Source organism: Leopardus geoffroyi, chromosome D4 (assembly GCF_018350155.1).
Source record: "Leopardus geoffroyi isolate Oge1 chromosome D4, O.geoffroyi_Oge1_pat1.0, whole genome shotgun sequence".
Classification (NCBI taxonomy): Eukaryota; Metazoa; Chordata; class Mammalia; order Carnivora; family Felidae; genus Leopardus; species Leopardus geoffroyi.
In genome coordinates this window covers 81,332,042-81,352,486 of record NC_059342.1, presented here as the reverse complement: position 1 = coordinate 81,352,486, position 20,445 = coordinate 81,332,042, and the positions used below count along the sequence as shown (strand labels likewise).

At 44.3% G+C, this 20,445-nt stretch overlaps 1 protein-coding gene and 1 long non-coding RNA gene across 15 annotated transcripts in view; one reads left to right on the top strand and one right to left on the bottom strand.

The window, feature by feature from the left end:
• Nucleotides 1-338: 338 nt before the first annotated feature.
• LOC123593386 lies at nt 339-5,585 on the bottom strand. Its single transcript, XR_006710295.1, has 3 exons — nt 5,344-5,585; nt 4,231-4,301; nt 339-1,358 (listed from the first exon to the last, which is right to left on the bottom strand). It is a non-coding gene; the product is annotated as an uncharacterized LOC123593386 (long non-coding RNA).
• Nucleotides 5,484-20,445, top strand: part of TTLL11 (tubulin tyrosine ligase like 11) — a 245,516-nt gene continuing 230,554 nt past the window's right edge. For 5 of the 14 annotated variants that reach the window (XM_045469127.1, XM_045469131.1, XM_045469130.1 and 2 more), the window contains exon 1: nt 5,505-6,133. In XM_045469127.1, the coding sequence (XP_045325083.1) occupies nt 5,702-6,133 (432 nt within the window). In that variant the 5' untranslated portion in view covers nt 5,505-5,701. Of the gene's footprint in view, nt 6,134-20,445 lie in introns of all 14 variants that reach the window. The other 9 variants (XM_045469124.1, XM_045469125.1, XM_045469135.1 and 6 more) reach the window with 8 other exon arrangements.

The window sequence follows — 20,445 nt, the reverse complement described above, 5'->3', positions numbered from 1 at the left end:
AGGACAAACAGCTCGCTGACCATACAAGGGGTCAGTGGGTGTGGAGGGGGTGCATCAGGCAGAGACAGCAACACTTGCAAAAGCCAAGTGGTGCAAAAGTGTGTCTGCAAATAGAGTCAGGCAGGAACTCTTGAGTTTTACTCAGAAGCTCCTTGCTGTGGGCCTTTCCTGTACCTCATCCCGCTTCAGCCTCCGCAAAAACCAGGCCTCAGGTGCCCCCTGGCGGTGGTCTTTGATACTAGCAGGACAGAAACTAACAGCTGGAGGATAAGCTGCCTACATCCCTCTCCCTTGAACTGTTCCTTCCTGTCTCCCCAGAAATGGACTTGCTGCAAAAGTGATAGAACAATCAAAGAATGTTTATTTCATTTAAAAATTATATGTTTTCCAGTTATCAGAACAATGCATGTTAATTGCAGAAAATTTGGAAAATATAGAAAAAAATAAAGAAGAAACGAAGTCCTCCTAATTCCGCCACCCAGGATAACCACTATTACTATATTGGCATATTTGCTTCCAGTGTTTTTCTCTGCATACAATTTTCACATGGCTGAGGATTAGCGTGTATATATATTTATATACAAATACATAGACATACATATGGGTTCAGTTATGTGTAAACATTTGTTGAGTATTTTTTTTAGCTTTTATTAATTTAAAAAAAATTTTAATTCCAGTATCATGAACATACAGCATTATATTAGTTCCAGGTGTATAATATAGTGATTCAATAATTCTCTACATGACTCAGTGCGCATCATCATTGTACTTTTTAATCCCTTTCACCTCTTTCCTCCACCCCCCACCCACTACCCCTCTGGTAACCATCTGCTTGTTCTCTATAGTTAAGGGTTTGGTTTTTGGTTTCTCTATTTTTTTTTTCCTTCCTTTCCATATGTTGAGTATTTTTGTGCACAAAGTCCTGGTGTGGGAGTTAGCGTGGGTGTTGGGAGCCGGGTGCCAGTGTCAGACCATGCTGAGCTAGAACCCCTTACTAGCTGCGTGACGTGGGCAAGTGTCTTCTCTGAGTAACAATTTCTTTCTTGATCTGTAAAATGGGATTTCTGATGGGACCTATCCCAGGGCTGCTGTATGTAGATAGCAAGGCATATATAAAATACGCAGCACAGTGCCGGGGGCAGAGAGGGTTTTTCCTGGTGACATATCACCATGGAAAGCTTAGTCTGCCTTTCTGATTCACAGTGGAAACCTCTGGAAGTGGGATGGACTTCTGGGTCTAAGGATATGAAGACCCCAAGGTTGATATCGTTGGTCCAAATGGAGAGGCAAATTTCAACCAAGATCTCGTGCCTCTCGCACCACAGCTGTCCTCATTTGTCTCTGTATTCTTCCAGGCCCTGTGTACGCAGAAGGGTTTTTCAGCATTCTAATTGCAATGCTTGCACCAGTTTGCTTAGTGTTACATCATCAACATTTTCCTAAGCGGCTAAAGCTGTCATTGACAGCACTTGCCATGGTTTGCTTAACGATTTCCTTATTATTGAATATCTGGGTTGACTTTTTCATTCATTCATTCATTCACTCACTCATTCGTTCGTTCATTCATTCATTCATTCATTCATTCATTCAAGAAATAGTTTTGCCAGGCACTGAACTAGGCATTGGGATACAGTGGTCAACAAGAACAGTGAGCACCTTACACTTCAGGCACTTGGGCTCTGGCCAGCAAGACAGACCACGTCAAATAAACAAACAAGCAAGATCCCCAAGGTAAGCGTGGTGGGTGCTGTGAAGGAAAAGGAGAGAACTATGGGGGGGTGGGAGGGGAACTATTTTTTAACACATTTTTATATTTTCTAGAAGTCGTCCTAGTCTCTAATTCTAACCTGCTGTTTGCTCCTCAGCAGCTGTAACTGAAGCTTCTCTTTGAGGAGTCCCATTTGGGGTTGGACTTTCCACTAACACAGTTTCTGGAGGAGTCAGAGTTTACCAAGGTGGTCAAAGGCCTGACAATGAGCTCAAATGGGCCTCGTTGTCTGTTCTCCCTTCCTCTAGGGCTTGTGTTTCAACCAGTGTGGTCTGCTCCCTGCCCCCCAAAGAGACATGATTATCCCCTTCTTAAGTCTACTTGTACAGTGCCTTTTCCTCACTGTCCTCTCAGTACGGGACCTCCACTAGCCCTGGGAGCCTTTGAACCAATTGGAGAAGGTGTTCCCTTCTAGTGGACAAAGCCTCAATGGCTGGAGCTTGGTGGGCAGAGTACAAGTTGGATTCCAGGCCTTTTGAGGCCTCCTGGGCCACCTGCATGACTGCATATGGCAGTCCTGCCCACAGCCTCTGGAATGACCACCCTACCTACTTTCTTTTCTTTTTTTTAATTTGTTAAAAACAGTTTATTTATTTTGAAAGAGAGAGAGAGTGCATGCTCACGTGAGCAGGGGAGGGGCAGAGAGAGAGGGAGAGAGACAGAATCCAAGCAGGCTCCACGCAGTGCAGAACCTGACAGGAGGCTCAAACTCATGAACCATGAGATCACAACGTGAGCCAAAATCGAGTTGGATACCTAACTAAGTGTGGGGCTCGAGCCCACAAACAGTGAGATCACAACCTGAGCTGAAATCAAGAGTTGGATGCTTAACTGACTGAGCCACCCAGGCACCCCACCCCACCTACTTTCTATCTATCTCATTCTTACACCATCTTGAAGACTCAAAGTTTATATTCCATCTCTTATAGGAAGTCTTATCTAGCCTTCTAATTCACAGTAACTTCTCCATTCCTTGAACTCCTAAACAATTTTTTCACTCCTTGCCTTATTTGGCACTCAATTGTATACTGCCCTGTGATTCTTCTTGTTTTTCTCTCCTGTATTGTTCTTTCATCTGAAGAGATCTGATTTAGATAGAGAAATCAGAGGTATCTCTGTAGATGTATCATTTACACTAAATCTTGAAGGAGAGATAGGCAGAGTTCTAGAGAGTGTTCTAGGCAGAAGGGAGGGCATGTGCAAAGTCCCTTAGGCAGAAGATCTTTGAGATTCAAAGCCAAATGCACATGAATATCTCTGCATGGAATGGCCTTTCCAGATTTGGCAAATGAAGTGGAAAACAACTATTAAATTATGCATTCCAGGGCGCCTGGGTGGCTCACTCAGTTAAGCATCTGACTCTTGATTTCGGCTCAGGTTATGATGTCATGGAGCCTGCCTGGGATTCTCTCTCCCTCTCTCTCTCTTCCACACACCCCCATCTCAAAAGTAAATAAAATAAAAAAATATTCATTCACACTACTTTCTGAGGACCTCTTTGTTCAAGCCCCTGCAAATGGCATACAGAGATGAATCAGACCAGACATGTTCCTTCCCAGACTAACGGAGGAGGCTAAGATTTCTCTACAGTGTGACAGACAGACCAGGGTAGAGGGTTATCATGTATGTCAGTAGAAGAGTGGAGGGAGTAACTATTTCTTGCTTGTGGGCACTGAAGAAAGCTTATCCAAGATGGAGACATCTGAGTGGGGTCTGATGAAGGGTGACCCATGAGGAGGCTGGTGCAATGGTCCAGGCTAAAGGCCTGAATTGGGACAATGACAATAAGGATAGATAAAAGAGGAAAGATGAGAGAGACATTTCAGTGTAAAACATATAAGACTTGGAGATGGAATGGTTTTAGGAGGCTGGGGAGAGGAATAAGTTAAGTCTCTCCAACTTTCATGCATGAATGACTGAATAAAGGCGGTACCCCTGGATGAGACCAGGGATGCCAGGAGGAGAGACAGGATTTGGTAGAGGGAGTAGGTTGGTGGAGAGAGATTGGGGAGTGGTGAGGCATTCTCCTTGGCACCACGGACAGCTCCAAGGATCTCCAGAAGATTTGACATAGACCAGATCAATGGTGCTTGCCCCTGGCTGCCTTAGAATCAGCAGAGGAGCTAACTTATCATACATACTCCCAGTCCCACCCAAATGTTCTGCATCAAAGTCTCTGGGGTTGGGGTTCAGGAGCCTGCATTCTAAATAAGCACCCCAGATAACTCAGGCACAGGCAGTCACATAACTACAACACTGAAATAAAGCTATGATGGCCTCCAGAGAAAGAGATGAGAGCGCCCTCTGCTGCTAAAATGAGGTTTTGATCTCTTGCATTTATTGCTAGTGTATTTCAAGGCAGTTTATTTAGGTGGGGAATCTCTGGGCCAAAACAACCAACCAACCAACCAACCAACCAACCAACCAACCGACTGGGCAGATGAATAAGGAAGAGCGGCCACCTGTGAGTAGTTATGATACCGTCTTTAGTCTGGGATTCTGGGATGCTGTTACACCTTCCCAACTGCATTCCCTAAAAAACAAAACAAACAAACAAAAACAATAAATGTGACTCCCTAAGGTGAGAAGGGAGAATCCTCTCCTTGCATTGGCTTTAAAGATATGTTGCAACCCAAAAGAAATGAAAGCAGGGACTTGAAAAGGGATTTGTGCACCTGTGCTCATAGCAGCATTATTCTCAATAGCCAACAGGTGGAAGCAATCCAAATGTCCATTGACAGATGAATGGGTAAAGACAATGTGGTAGATACAGGCAGCAAAAACATTATTCCGTCCTAAAAAGAAATGACATTCTGAGATATGCGACAACACGGGTGAACCGTGAAGGCATTATGCTAAGTGAAATAAGCAAGACACACAGGGACAAATATTGTATGATTCCACTCATATGTAATGAGGTCCCTAGAGCAGTCAAATTCAGAGAGAAAAAAGCAGAATGCTGGTTGCCAGGAGCTGGGGGGAGGGAGAACGGGGAGTTATGGTTTAAATGAGTACAGAGTTTCAGTCTGAGATGAAAAAGTTCCAGCAATGGTTGTTGGTGATAGTTCTCACGCAACAATGTGAACGCAGTTAATGCCATTGAACTGCACACCTAAAAAGGTAAAAACGGTAAATTTTATGTTATGTTTATTTTACCACAATAAAAAGAAAAGTGATATAATAAGAAAAGCAGTGTTAATGCCCTCCAGTTGACTGAGAATGAGTAGGGCTTCTCCATCCCATAGGGCGCTCTCTGAGAACAGGGAAAGGTGTCTCCCTTCTCAGTCTGGGGCTCTCCCAGGGCCAGCCAGGTGTTTCTTTAAGCGGACAGCTAATCCCCCAGGGCCTGGACTCGTCCCGTCCATCATCAGCTAGAGATGATTCCCGATGGTGCAGTTCCCTCCAGCAGGTGAGGTTCTGCCTGCCCCTTCCGACTGGGAGTTATCCCAGCGACTGTGTACGGGGTCGGGGGGAGGGGCAAGTGGGCCCTTAGTTTGAGATTCTCGTCTCTCTTCCGCAGCTCCCAGGCTCAGGAGTCCCACAAGTTCCCAACACCTTAGCACACCCCTTCTCACCTTCTGCTTCTCCAAGTTGTGCTCCGTCAGAAAGCCAGCGCCCTCCCTCCGGCCGGGCTCAGGCGGCTTTCCGCCCTCTTCCAAGATGGCCGCCGCGGTTTCTGTGACAGGCCCGATCACGTGGGCGCCGCCGCCTATGAGGTCGCGGGAGCTCGAGCGGCGATTGTCCCTTCCCGGGCCCCGTCCCGAGGCGGCGACTGCCCTTGTCAACCCAAGCCTGAGCGATCATGGCAACGGGCTCGGGCGGGGAGCGCGTGGCAGCGGCGGCAGCGGCGGCAGTTTGGTCGCGGGCCGGGGCGGCGGAGCGGCGGCGGCGGCGGCGGCGGTGGCACTGGCGCTGGCACCGGCCCTGAGCGCCATGCAGCGGGGCAGCTCCGAGAGGGAGCTGGCGGCCCGGTGGGAGGCGGAGGCGGTGGCCGTGACCAAAGCGCAGGCGGCGGCGGAGCAGGTCCGCGTGGACTCGGGCGCGGCCGGGGAGCCGGAACGCAAGACGCCAGAGGAGCAGCCCAAGGACCCGGCCCCGGCGCAGCCCCGCGCGGCCGAGGAGGGGGACGCCCGCGTCGTCCCGCGGCCGCCGCCCACGCTGCCCCCGGCCAAGACGCAGGCGGCGCGGGCGCGGGGCCTCTGCCCGCACGGGAAGCCCCGGAGCAAGGGCCGGGGCGGCCGACGGAGCTCAGGCCGCGCGGCGGACGAGTGCCACTCCCAGCGGCCCGTCACTGTGGACAGCTCCAAGGCCAGGACCTCCCTGGACGCCTTGAAGATCAGCCTCCGCCAGCTCAAGTGGAAGGAGGTGAGGCCTGGCCCGGCCGCGTGGGCACGGCGGGAGGGTGGACAGTTCGACCTCGGAGGACCCGGCGCGGCCCAGGCCAGGGCTGAGGGCTGAGCTCCTGCCGAGCGCCAGGCTCCAAGTGCTCATCCTTGAAAGCCTAGCCCCAAAGTCGCTTCCTCCAGAAGGCTTTCAGCCCGCTCCAGGTCAAGTTAGCCACAGCTTCTTCCCCTGGCTCCCCTACAGCTCTGGTTTCTACCTATCAGCACTCCCCTGCATTGTAGATCTTAGCCTATTTATGTGTCTGTCTCCTCCACCAGCTTTGAGTCCTCGGGGCCGGGGACTCTTTCTTTCACTTCTTCATTTAAGTTCTGTTTGCTCAGCACTTAACTGTATAGTAGTGAACAGTTTGTACTTTGGAGGCAGACAGACTTAGGTTCTCACCACACCCTGCCATTTAGCTGTGTGACTTTGAGCAAGTCGCTTCACCTCTTAAGCCTATTTCCTTCTCTGTAAAGCGAAGCTAATAAGTGTCTCATAGTTTTGTTAGTATTAGAAGACTCATTGCTTATTGTAGCATAGCATAAGTGTGCAATAAATGGTAACTAATCTTAGCATCGTCTCCTCTCTCTTCCTCCATCACCGTCACCATCACCACCATTATCATCAGTGCAGGAACCGTATTTTATATTCTAGGGCTTGGCATGTGGCTACAGCATGTGTCAATGAGCGGTGGCTGAAAGGGTGGATGAAGGAATGGGTTATTCCTCCCTGAGCCCATTTTAGACCTAGTGGGGGCTGGAATGAAGCACCAAAGACACCCAGGAGTGTCTGTCGCAGTTGGCTGAGTGGATAAAGCCATTTGACTTTATTTTCAGCTTCTAAGGCTTTTTAAACAGGGTTTTGGGAATATTGGGATTGTGATTAGGGCAGTCAAGTCTAGAGACTTAGATCCAGATGGTCTGCTGGTGTAACAGGAATCTGCAGCAGGTGATGTGAAAGACTCAGGTGCTTAGCTCTGTGCTTTGGCTATGGCAGACATTCAGGAATGGTTTTATGAAGCTGGAACATATGGAGAGATGGCCGCAGAAAGGATTGATGAGGTCAGAGGGTTGATGTCCCAACAGGAAGGAGATGTGTGGTTTGGAGGGAAGACAAGAATCAGGCAGGGCAGACGTCCAGGTAGGGAGGGGTTAGCCATTGGGGAAGTCTGACTCTAGGTGTCAGGGTCCCCAGGCTTGGGGCTTGGGATTCAGAGGAGGACTTCCATGCCTAGGAAACCTGGAGGGAGGCTCCCAGCTCTGGACAGGGTCCCAGGTCTGGGCCAGAACAAGATAAAATCGGAGAACGTGTCAGGGCCATGGTCCTAATAAAGAGAGAATCCAGGGACTGAAACCAGGCCACAGAATCAGGCAAGGCTGAGAATCAGGCAAGGAGAGCTGTGCTCAGCTTAGCGCTGTGGGAGGGAGAGACATGAAGCTGGCTAGATCTTGCGAGATGGAACCAGATGGACTCAGAAACCAGCAGGCATGCATGCCAGGCTCAGGTACTCGGTCCACGGGTGTTTGCTGTGGGTGCTGACTCTGGAAATCAAAGATACTTAAGATGTAACCCTTGCCCTCAAGGACCTTACAGTTCAGTAGGGAAAAAACACAAAGAAATCATTGCAGTGATTAGAAGGTCTTTGCTGCTGCTTCCTGAAATGCTCTTTTCCCAGGTATTTGCATGTCTTATCGTCACTTTCCATCTCTGAGCAAATGCTTCCTCCTCGGAGAAGCCTTCCCCCACGATCTGTCCCTCCACCAACTGTTCCTCTTCTTTCTTTTATCAAATAGCACAAAACTCTACCTGACACTCTGTTACCTATTCCCTCATTAGAATGTAAGCCCCACGAGGGCAGGGGCTTTGTTTTATTTATTGCCACATCCTCAGGTGCTTGGCACACAGAAGGTGTTCAATAAATACTTGTTGAATGGATGGATATGCTGTGTGATGAGTGTTTCCCTGTCCCTATGTAAAGGTGTACGTGCTGTGGGAGAAGAAGAGGGCCATCTCACGAAGGGCTTCCTGGAGGAGAGAGATGTGAGCTGAGTTCCGAGTGCTGAAAGGGAGTAGGAGTTCTTTAGGGCCATTGAGTTCGAATCTCTGGTAGAGGGCATAGTATGGGCACAGCAGAGGCACATTTGGGGCTTTGCATGTAGTTCAGTATGGCTGGAGGTGAGTGGGCGGCAGGATGGTGGTGAGGTGAGGCTGGAGAAAGGAGCGGGGGTCAGACCACAGGCGATGCTGTGGGATGTGGACTTGTTTTTTGGAAGGCTGTGTGAGCCACTACAAGATTTTAAGGTTCTTCCATTTATCGACTATGCTAGTTTGACCAGTGAGTTAAACTCTTTAAGCCTCTTAGTTTGCCTGTCTTTCAATGGGGGTGGGTTGGGCTAGTTCAGTGGTTCCCAGGCTCTCTGGTGACATCATGTAATGTTAGTCTACATGAGACCCTGGTGCTGGTAAACCCAGTGGAGTGGGCAGTTGCCAGGCATTACCTGTAACTCCCCCCACCGCCCCAACCTCGCCTTCTTCCTCTCGCCCAGAAAGTGTATTGGCATATAAGTGGAGATACCCCTTCTGGTATATTTTAAAACAAACTCAGTCACAACAGGACTTTCCTATTAGATGTGTGATTATTAATGTCACTCTTCCCTATGAGTTTGTGAGGTGCTGAGGACAGGAGTGGTGTTTGACTTGTGGTACATCATAGGTATTCCATAAATATTTACCAGATGAATGAATGAAATACTTGCCACAGAGCTCACATTTCGTCTTGACACTCTAGAATGTGGAGTTTGAAAAGTACTGGAGTAGGTAAACTTTAAGTCCCTTCCAGCCTTAATTATGATTTTAGTATTGTTAGTACCTACCATAAAGTTGACTGCACGAAAAGCAGTCACTAACAAAGCGTAGACAGACACAACCTCTCCAGGCCTCAGTTTCCCCATATGTTTCAGGAGTGATGTTGGACAAGATCATCTGTAATGCTCAGCATTGGTGTCTGAGGACCAGGGCTGGGACACAAGGCTTGGTGTCCTTTGTATTTCGTGCAGTGCTGTTGCCGCAGGATTTGAGAGTACCCGACTGGCTGGGGTGGACGGGGAGCCCAGGTAAGAAATGAGGTCATGAACACCAGCCAGGGTGAAAGCTCAGTGTTTCCTTTGAGAGTGCACAGTGAGGGGCGGCACCGGACAGTCCATTTAGCAGGGCAGCACTGAGCCAGCATGTGAATTCAACGTTTGCTTGGCTACAGGACACAGTCTCCCTTCCCCCTTCATTTTTTTTTTTTTTTTTTTTTATCATACACACATTTAACAACCAGGATAGCGAATGTCAACAGCTATAATGAAGCCTTACATAACTCTTAACCCTGTGCCAAGCACTCTTCCAAGTGCTTTATGTATCTACAGTGATTTGATTTTCCCAACAACCCAATTAAGTGCCTCATTGTCTCCATCTTACAGAAGAGGAAATTGAAGTATACAGAGGTTAACTTATCCAAGGTCATATGGCTAGTAAGTGGCATTTGCTAGTGGCTAGTAAGCTAGCATTTGAAACAGAGATTCCGTTTGAAACCAGCCTTCATTCTGGGCTCTTCTCACTGTTTCCTACTGGATCTCTATCTGCAGTCCCTGGATTGGAGTTACACATACGGATGTGAGTGGGATTCCCTCCTTGCCCTCCGGCAGCTTCTGGCTTGAGAGAAAGACATGCACACAATGGCGGGCCCAGTCTGGGAGCTGAATGGGTAATGGCCATTCCACACAGAATAGGCACAAGGCAGGGAGGATGGATCAGATTTTGTGTGCAGGGTGGGATTTTGTGTGCACGATGCTTAGGGAGCACGTGGGAAAGCGGGAGAGATGAAGAAGCCAGATCATGGAGGACGTCGGAGGCCAGGCCAGGAAGCTTGAGCTCCTGCCTGAATGTGATCACAGAATCCTGCCATATATAAACTCAGCTCCTCTTGCCCAGTCTCTCAGCCCCAGGTGAACCACACCAGCTCTCTGGTGATTCTGTTTTCAGTTGTATCTACTCTGGTCGGGTCTAATCCAACCATGTCCACAATGTTGAATTTGCCTCTCAAAGGAAAATTCACAAATGTTGGCCCTGTTAACTTATAGATAAGGCGAAAGTTTATCTGAGAATAGCAAAATCAGGTTTATGGAGTCGCTATTGAAGTTGCCCACATGAAAGAGAGGGATTTTTCCTGGCTCACAGTAGTGCTCAATAAATATTTATGGAATTGTATGGTCCTCTTTCCATTGTGTGAGCCTCTCTCCCTATCCTCTTGTGTATTCTTTTGTAGTTTTGACACCATCATTAAAGAAACCCTAGGGAAAAGGCACCAAGGAGAATAGCTGCCCTCCCTGGAGCTGCAGGTTGTGTATACGTGCACAGTGGTGCCATGGACACCAGCTAGCTGACGTGCGCGAGGGCGCTCAGAGATTTGATGGAAGGACCTTTGTTGATAACACCTTGCATAAGCCCCTGTCCCAAGATCTATTACAGTGTGAGTTCTTTGTTTCAGAGACTCCAAATCATGTGTTATTTTCTGAAATTTATCCAGCCTTTCTGCAGCATGTGTATACTTATTATGTTGTCCTGTTTATAAGGTATAATATCAGTTACTGTTTATTAAATATCTGTTATATGCTAGGCATCATACTATGCACTTTATGTTCATTAAAAATTAGACATTTACTATGGATTATTTTATTTAGTCTTCACAGCAACCCTCCGAAGTAGATCCTGTTATCATTCCCAAATTACAGATGAGGAAACTGAGGCTCGGGGAGAGTTTCATATAGGGCTAGCCCAAGGCCACACGGGTAACAAGTGGCAAAGCCATCCAGGGCCTGTGCTCATAGCCAGTGTACAATCCTATACTGTCTTCTTTGCTAATCGTTTGCTAAAATACACCCCACTAGTAGTTATTCTATTATTGGTAGTCCCAGATACTGAGTGAAGAAATTGAGGCGGGCACAGTAAGTAAGAGGGAGAGCCAGGGTTCATATAGTAGTCTGTCTTCTTCCAAAGCACACTTGCCGATGTGTTTTATAATTCTCCACTTCTTAACGCTCCCATTTGTCTGACTCATAACTCTCAAATGACAGCGGAGTTGCTCAGAACCAGGAGAGTGCTATTGCAAATAGGACTTAAAATAAAACACACTGAAATATATCCTACCTGGCAGGGGGAACATTTGGTGCCTGTACCTTCCAAATCCTATCTTGCTGCTGCCCACAGAGAAGAAGCTATTTGGGTGCCATTTGACTAGCTGAGTTGCCTTGCTCCTCTATGGATGTGATCCTGCTGTATGAATTGCTGTATCTCATTCCTTCTGGAAGGTGCAGTGTAAAATGAAAAATTATATAGTTTAATCTTACCTCCCTTTCCTGTTTCAGTGATAGACCTTGCAATTTATGTTCCATTTTTTAAAAACAGCATGGTATTTAAGAATGGTTTATATCCTCTTCCATCAAATGCTCTCCTTTCAACAGACATGTCATTATAATGCCTAGTCCACCAGAATTTTCCCTTTGCCAGTTGAACTTGTCCTTCCATAAAAATCACAATTCACTACCACTGTTGTTTGAACAACATGGTATATGTAATAGCTTCATGAAGCCACACGAACACCTTCAATAGTCCTTTAAAAGACAACAAATTCCAGGGGCTCACATTCAAGTTCTATAGCTAGAACAAATTAAAATTTTGTTTTTTGTGGTCAATAATTGTCAGAACTGTTTCCCGGGTTATGTAAGCATACTCTCTATTGTAAATAGCCTCAGTTTTGGTAGCATTCCGGATTCTGGTTTTGAGCCAGCGGAAGTTGAATGCAAAAATCCAATAATTCTCTTTTTCTTTTAAATCTATTCTTTGACAAGGACATATTGTAATAGTAACTGCCTGCTCTTTAAGTGCCTTTTTCTCTAGAAGGGAAGTGTTGTGTCCTGGAGCTAGCTAGCATGGACTTTGGATTCAGACAGTTAAGTGAAAATCCTCGCTACTAATGACTTGTGTGACCAACCATGTACTAAATATAGAATCTGAGCCTCAATCTCTTGAACTGTAACAATGGGCAAGTGATACTTACCGTGCAGAATTTTTGTGACATTAAATAAGGGAATGCATGTAAATTGCCTTAACCCAATGTTTGACACACTTGTCAATATTGAGTAAATGTTATTTTATATTTTTCATCCTTTGAGCAATTGCAGATGTGGGTTATTTGATCTACTTAAAAATTTTTTTTAAATGTTTATTCATTTTTGAGAGATGGAGAGAGACAGAGTCTGAGTGGGGAAGGGGCAGAAAGAGAGGGGAACAAAGAATCTGAAGCAGGCTCCAGGCTCTGAGCTGTCAGCACAGAGCCTGATGCGGGGCTTGAACTCACGGACTGTGAGATCATGACCTGAGCCGAAGTTGGATGCTTAACCAACTGAGCCACCCAGGTGCCCCTGATCTATTTAAAAAAAAAAGAAAAAAAAAACTAGGAAAAAACTATTACAGAATTTAATCTGCATATATAAGGTTACAGCTTAACCAGAACATATATGACCAGCTTATTTGAATCATGTTATAAGTATTTTGAGACCTGCTCTGTGACAGACTATATTTGGGGTCTTGGGATACAGCAAATAGTGAAAACATACAAAGCTCTTGGGGGATAAGGGACAGTTACATTTTTTAATATATATATATTTTGTTTTTTAACTTATTCATTTTGAGAGAGAGAGAGAGAGAGAGGAATCCCAAGCAGGCTCCATGTGGTCAGTGCAGAGCCCGATCTTACAAACCATGAGATCATCACCTGAGCCGAATCAAGAGTTGGACACTTAACTGACTGAGCCACGCAGGTGCCCCAACAGTTACATTTTAAATGAACATCAAGGTGATGTAGTTTAGGTTTAAAATGTTTAAAATAACATGGACTTAAAGTTCTGTTAAAAAAATTTTTTTTAAGTTTATTCATTTTTGAAACAGAGAAAGACAGAGCACAAGCAGGGGTGGGGCGGAGAGAGAGGGGGACACAGAATCCGAAGCAGACTCCAGGCTCCGAGCTGTCAGCACGGAGCCCGACGCGGGGCTCAAACTCATGAACAGTGAGCCCATGACCTGAGCCGAAGCGGGACGCTCAACCGACTGAGCCACCCAGGCGCCCCTTAAAGTTCTGTTTAAATCAGTTATACTTTTAGGGTTTTGTGAATTTAATTGAAAAATTTAAAGCCTCCATTCTGAACCTGCCACCTACCTCATACTTTGGTGTATTAATTATTATACATCACCACAGGAAGCTTATTTTAGCTATTTGAGTTCACACGGAGAACTGAGATCGTGTATGTAAATATACCCATTAGCTGTGTGGAAGTGATGTGGATTTTCTGGGCCGATTTCTTTACCCTTTACTATCATTCCTATTCTTTATTGTCATTCCTATAGTCCTCCCCATGGACTCTGGAAAGACTATAGCCAGACAGGGGTTTGAACCTTGGCTCTGTGACCCTGGACAACTTGCTTTACCTCTCTGAGCCCAAGATTCCTCATCTCTAAGAATGAGCATAAAATACTTGGTAGGGTTGTTATGAGGATTAAATCAGAAAATCTTTAAAGTGCCAGTGTTTACACTAGGAATACTGTTTGCCTTTCTCTCCAATGAATTTCCATGACATCTTAATTACATTTTATAACAGAAACTTGGTGGTGTGAACAGGCAAATAACCTTGTTGTCCTTTAATTAGTTTTGAGCTCCTCCCTTCCTTGTGGCTGCTCCACTGCAGCCAAGTTATGTCCCTGAGATCCCTCCGCACAGATTCTTTTTTTGCTGGAGAGAACAATAACCATGATTCTCTATTCCAGATGGGCTAACATCTCTCTTTTCACGTCACGTCAAGTCGTGCCTTGCTGTAACAGCTGCCTTGGCTGCCATTTGTGTGCATGTTTGTTTCCCTGGATGCGTTTGAACCATTATCTAGTAATTTTTATAAATGCCTTTGTAAGTCCTAGCAGGCAGTTCTGACGACCCTTTCTCTATCCCCATCTGCTTCTGTGTCATCATAAAACCTCATCCTTAATGGAGCTGGTAGAATAGGGCAGCATTTCTCCCGTGCCTGTCATCCCTATTCAGGAGAATGTTACTTTTCTGAGAAGTCCTTCTGTCGATCTGCCTAGAACTCTTATGAAGGACAGTTTTCCTGTTTTGTTCCTTATGCTCATAGGGAGGTTTTATTTCTCTTTGTGTGGGAACTGTGGTTTATTGGAATCTAAAAAAGCAACAATGGTAAATTTTCTGGACATCTTAGATTATTTACAAATATGTTTGTTCAATTTTCTAGAGCAATATGTACTTATAGAAATGTATACAGTTCCCAAGTGTATAAAATAAAACCTCCAACCCCCCACTCCCCACCCCATCCCCCTTCTAACTCTTTAAAAGGCAACACCATGGTTACAGTTTGGTTTGCATCTTTCCAGATTTTTTGCTTATTCCCTCATGTGTCAGGACAAGTAAATTGTACTGTAGTAACAAGCAACCACAAAATATCAGTGGCTTAATAACAACAAAAGTTCATTTCTTGCTCATACTCAGGGATTCAACGCGGGTTGGGAGGGAGGGAGGGAGGAAGGGAGAGTTGGTGGGAAGGAAGGGACGGGGCTATCATCATTTTGGTTATTCAGAGACCCATGCTTCTAGCTCAATACCTCCCTCATTGAGTCCCTGAGGGGAAGGGAATGTGCAAATTGTGCACTGCCTTTTAAGACTTCTACCCAGAAGTGACTGCGCTTACATTTCATTCACAAAGCGTTACATGGCATGGCTAACTTCACAGGGCTTGGGATGTGCGGTCCTACCATGAGGGTATGAAGAGGACAATCATATATATATATATATATATATATATATATATATATACACATACACATATATATGATATATATGAATATACATATATACATTGGCAATTTCTATTTTATTTTAAATGCTATAGTTACACAATATGTATAGTATTTGGCAACTGCTTTTTTTTTTTTTTTTTTTTAGCATGGCTATCTTTCTCTGTTAGCAAGCATAGGTTCATTTCATGTTAATAATAATCTAATGGTCGACTGGATGTACCATCATAAAATTTATTGTTGGATATTGTTTCCACATTTTTTCTTGCAATTACAAAGAAAGGCACAATACACATCACTGTTCAGACGTTAAGTGTTCATTTGTACAAATGCTTCTGTAGGATAAATTCCTAGGACTTGGTGGGTCAAAGGGTAGATGCACATTGTATTTGGATGGTTACCATCAAATTGCCACCAGCAGTGTTTGAGGGTGTCCCTCTTCTCATCTCCTCTCCAATACTGCCTTCTATTTATCTTCTAAGTCTTTGCCAAACTGACAGGTAAAACATATGTTCTTTTGACTCACATTGCTATGCTTGTCAATGAGGCTGGACTTTTTGTATGTTTCCTAGTCATTTGTCCAACCTCATCTGTGAAATGCCTAAATGTATTCTTAAGTGTTCATTTATCTTTGGGGTTATGTTTACATTTTGCTTATGTTTATGTTTTTCCTATTTGTTTATGAATATCATGGATAGTCGCTTTTTGTCTCCTATGTGTTGTAAGCCTTTCCCCTGTTGATTATTTAAACATCTAATAGATAATCATTTGCCTTGCATAATCTACCTTATGATAATTAAAATGTTTCCTTCCTATTCACTAAAAACAGTCCTTAATTTATTACTGACTTGTTAGCTTATGAAGGCAAAACATAGACAACTTTATCTTCAGGTGCTATTAAACTTCTAGGGGCGCCTGGGTGGCTCAGTCAGTTAAGCATCCCACTTTGGCTCAGGTCATGGGCTCACGATTCGTGGGTTCAAGTCCTGCATCGGGCTCTGTCTCTCTCTGTCTCTTAAAAACGAATAAACGTTAAAAAAAAAAAAAAAAAAAAAACACCTTCTAGTGAATTAACAGGCTGTGTGGAGAACTTTAGGGTCTTACATTTCAATGGAGCTAGATGTTTTTTGTTTTTTTTTTTTCAACGTTTATTTATTTTTGGGACAGAGAGAGACAGAGCATGAACGGGGGAGGGGCAGAGAGAGAGGGAGACACAGAATCGGAAACAGGCTCCAGGCTCTTAGCCATCAGCCCAGAGCCTGACGCGGGGCTCGAACTCACGGACCGCGAGATCGTGACCTGGCTGAAGTCGGACGCTTAACCGACTGCGCCACCCAGGCGCCCCTAGATGTTTTTTGTGGAACTTTTACATACATTTATCTAAGCTGACTTTTACTTTATGCAGTGAGTGTGGTAGGTAGACTTCATTGCTTCTGTTTGATAGATGGCAGTATTGTATGGCGTTAGATTTGGGTTTGAATCCCCACCACTTATTAGTTCTGACACATGGGGCATCAGACTTGTCTCTTAGGGTAGTTGTCCCATTTTAATAATGTGTGTTTAATGACATATATAACCTGCATGCTAGAGCCATTGCCCAGTGAGGATTGGCTGCGTGTCAGCTGTCTCACCCTTCAGAGGTGTTAAGTGACATACAGCTTAGAACTAGACTCCAGGTCTCCTGGTTCTCAGTCTGGGTCTTGTTCCCATGGCCACACTGCCCATCTAAATAGAATATGGGGGCACCTGTGTGGCTCAGTCAGTTAAGTGTCTGACTTCAGCTCCAGTCATGGTCTCATGATTTGTGAGTTAGAGCTCCGCATCAGGCTCTGTGCTGATGGCTCAGAGCCTGGAGCCTACTTCAGATTCTGTGTCTCCCTCTCTCTCTCTCTGGCCCCTCCCCAACTTGTGTGTGAGTTCTATCTCTCTCCCAAAAATAAGTAAATAAACATTTAAATAAAATCAATATATACAGTATGATTTCGTGGCCCCCTAGAAATAAAGAAGACCATTGGAAATTACTTAATTACTTCAGTCATACTGTACAGGCCTGGGCTTTGAGCCTGACTGTTAGTTTTATTTAAAACACAGTTTTAAAAACATTAAAATTTTGTGGCACAAAAACAGACACATAGACCAATGGAATAGAATAGAAACCCCAGAACTAGACCCACAAACGTATGGCCAACTCATCTTTGACAAAGCAGGAAAGAATATCCAATGGAAAAAAGACAGTCTCTTTAACAAATGGTGCTGGGAGAACCGGACAGCAACATGCAGAAGGTTGAAACTAGACCACTTTCTCACACCATTCACAAAAATAAACTCAAAATGGATAAAGGACCTGAATGTGAGACAGGAAACCATCAAAACCTTAGAGGAGAAAGCAGGAAAAGACCTCTCTGACCTCAGCCGTGGCAATTTCTTACTTGACACATCCCCAAAGGCAAGGGAATTAAAAGCAAAAATGAACTACTGGGACCTTATGAAGATAAAAAGCTTCTGCACAGCAAAGGAAACAACCAACAGAACTAAAAGGCAACCAACGGAATGGGAAAAGATATTTGCAAATGACATATCGGACAAAGGGCTAGTATCCAAAATCTATAAAGAGCTCACCAAACTCCACACCCAAAAAACAAATAACCCAGTGAAGAAATGGGCAGAAAACATGAATAGACACTTCTCTAAAGAAGACATCCGATGGCCAACAGGCACATGAAAAGATGCTCAACGTCGTTCCTCATCAGGGAAATACAAATCAAAACCACACTCAGATATCACCTCATGCCAGTCAGAGTGGCCAAAATGAACAAATCAGGAGACTATAGATGCTGGAGAGGATGTGGAGAAACGGGAACCCTCTTGCACTGTTGGTGGGAATGCAAATTGGTGCAGCCACTCTGGAAAACAGTGTGGAGGTTCCTCAGAAAATTAAAAATAGACCTACCCTATGACCCAGCAATAGCACTGCTAGGAATTTACCCAAGGGATACAGGAGTACTAATGCATAGGGGCACTTGTACCCCAATGTTTATAGCAGCACTCTCAACAATAGCCCAATTATGGAAAGAGCCTAAATGTCCATCAACTGATGAATGGATAAAAAAAATTGTGGTTTATATACACAATGGAGTACTATGTGGCAATGAGAAAGAATGAAATATGGCCCTTTGTAGCAACATGGATGGAACTGGAGAGTGTGATGCTAAGTGAAATAAGCCATACAGAGAAAGACAGATACCATATGGTTTCACTCTTATGTGGATCCTGAGAAACTTAACAGAAACCCATGGGAGAGGGGAAGGAAAAAAAAAAAAAAAGAGGTTAGAGTGGAAGAGAGCCAAAGCATGAGAGACTCTTAAAAACTGAGACCAAACTGAGGGTTGATGGGGGGTGGGAGGGAGGGGAGGGTGGGTGATGGGTATTGAGGAGGGCACCTTTTGGGATGAGCACTGGGTGTTGTATGGAAACCAATTTGACAATAAACTTCATATATTGAAACAAAAACATTAAAATTTTGGAAAAAAATAGAAAAAGTTTATAATCAACCATGGAGATGCAATGACTATTTTTGTTTTGAAGCATTTCATTCCAGCATCTCTTCAGCACAAATTTAGCTGATGTGGGGCGCCTGGGTGGCTCAGTCAGTTGAGCATCCAAATCTTGATTCCAGCTCACGTCATGATTCCAGGGTTGTGGGATCAAGCTCCTCATTGGGCTCTGTGCTGTGTGTGGAGTCTGCTTAAGATTCTCTCTGTCTCTCCCTCTGCCCCTCTCCCCTGCTTGCACTCTCGTTCTCTCTCTAAAAACAAACAAACAAACAAACCACACACACACGCAAAATACTTCAGCTGATAATGATTAATGTCAGTGTTTTACAAAGCTGATATAATTTTATTTTGTTATTTATTTGTTTATTAATGCCCAGGTTATAATTTAGATGTTTTCCTGTGCTATACAGACTTTTCAGAAATGTCATCTTAATTGTCAAAAAAACAATCTCATTCAGGAAACCTATTTATTTATTTATTTATTTATTTATTTTCATGTTATTCAATGTTTAGATTGATTCCTCTGTGAAAAAATTTCCTGGAGTTCTTTCCCTCCACATTTTATATTATTTTCTTAAAATAAACTTTGCAGAAATAAAACATTTGGGTTAAAGGGCATGTGTATTTTCAGGCTTCTGGAATGTATTGCTAAACTGCTTTCCAAGAATTGTAGCAGTTTTTTCACAGCAGCATATAAGAGTTCTTACAAGTACTTACTTTTGGAGGATGTAATGACAAATATTGGGGAAGAGAGTGAACCAGATGAATCTTTCCCCTGTCTTCACTACTTCTAGTTCTAGTTCAGTCCTAGTTGAAAGCAGGGCATTTTGATATGGCTATTTTTGTGTAGTCATTACATCTAAATTGAAATAGTCACATAAAAATGTAAAGCCACTCTAAAATTTTCTGTTTTTAAATATTTATTTATTTTTGGGAGAGCACAAGTTGGGGAGGGGCAGAGAGAGAAAGATAAAGGATCCCAAGCAGACTCTGCCCTGAGAGGCTGACAGCAGTGAGGCTGATGCGGGGCTCGAACTCTTGAACTGTGAGATCATGACCTGAGCCAAAGTTGGACACTCAGGTGACTAAGCCATCCAGGTGCCTGCCACTTTTAAATTTTCAAATAACGTATTGAGTAGACATGCCTGACCTTCTGTCTACCCTTGACCATCTCCCCACGTCTAACTCTTTACTCCATTACTGGATCTTCTTCCCACGGGGTAAGGCTTAATTAAGCATTCCATGTAGAGTTGGGTAATGAAACTCCTGAAAATTCCAATAGGTTATTTCTTTATTTTTTAGGTTTTGTCAAAATATTTTTGGTATTAAAAAAGAAAAGGACACATTAAGGGCTGTATTAAAATGTCACATGCCGTCATTAGCCATTAGGGAAATGAAAATCAAAACCACGATGAAACCATCTTGGACCCACTAGGATGTCTAAAACAGCAAATCATAAGTGTTGGCGAGGAGGTGGAGAAATTAGAGCCCTCGCTCTTGCTGGGAATGTAAAATGGTGCAGCCATTTGGAAACTGGTTTGGCAGGTCCTCAAAATGTTAAACATGGAATTACTACATCACAGCAGTTTATTCTTAAGTATATACCCGAGAAAAATGAACACATATGTTCACTAAATCACATGTATGCTAATGTTCATAGTAGTGTCATTCACAATAGGTAAGAAGTAGAAACAACCAAATGTCCATTAGTTGATGGATAAACAAAATGTGGTATAGCCATACGGTGGAATATTATTCGGCCATAAAAAGAAATGTACTGATTTCATGCTACAACATGGATGAGTCTTGAAAACATCTTATATGAAGGAAGCCAGTCCC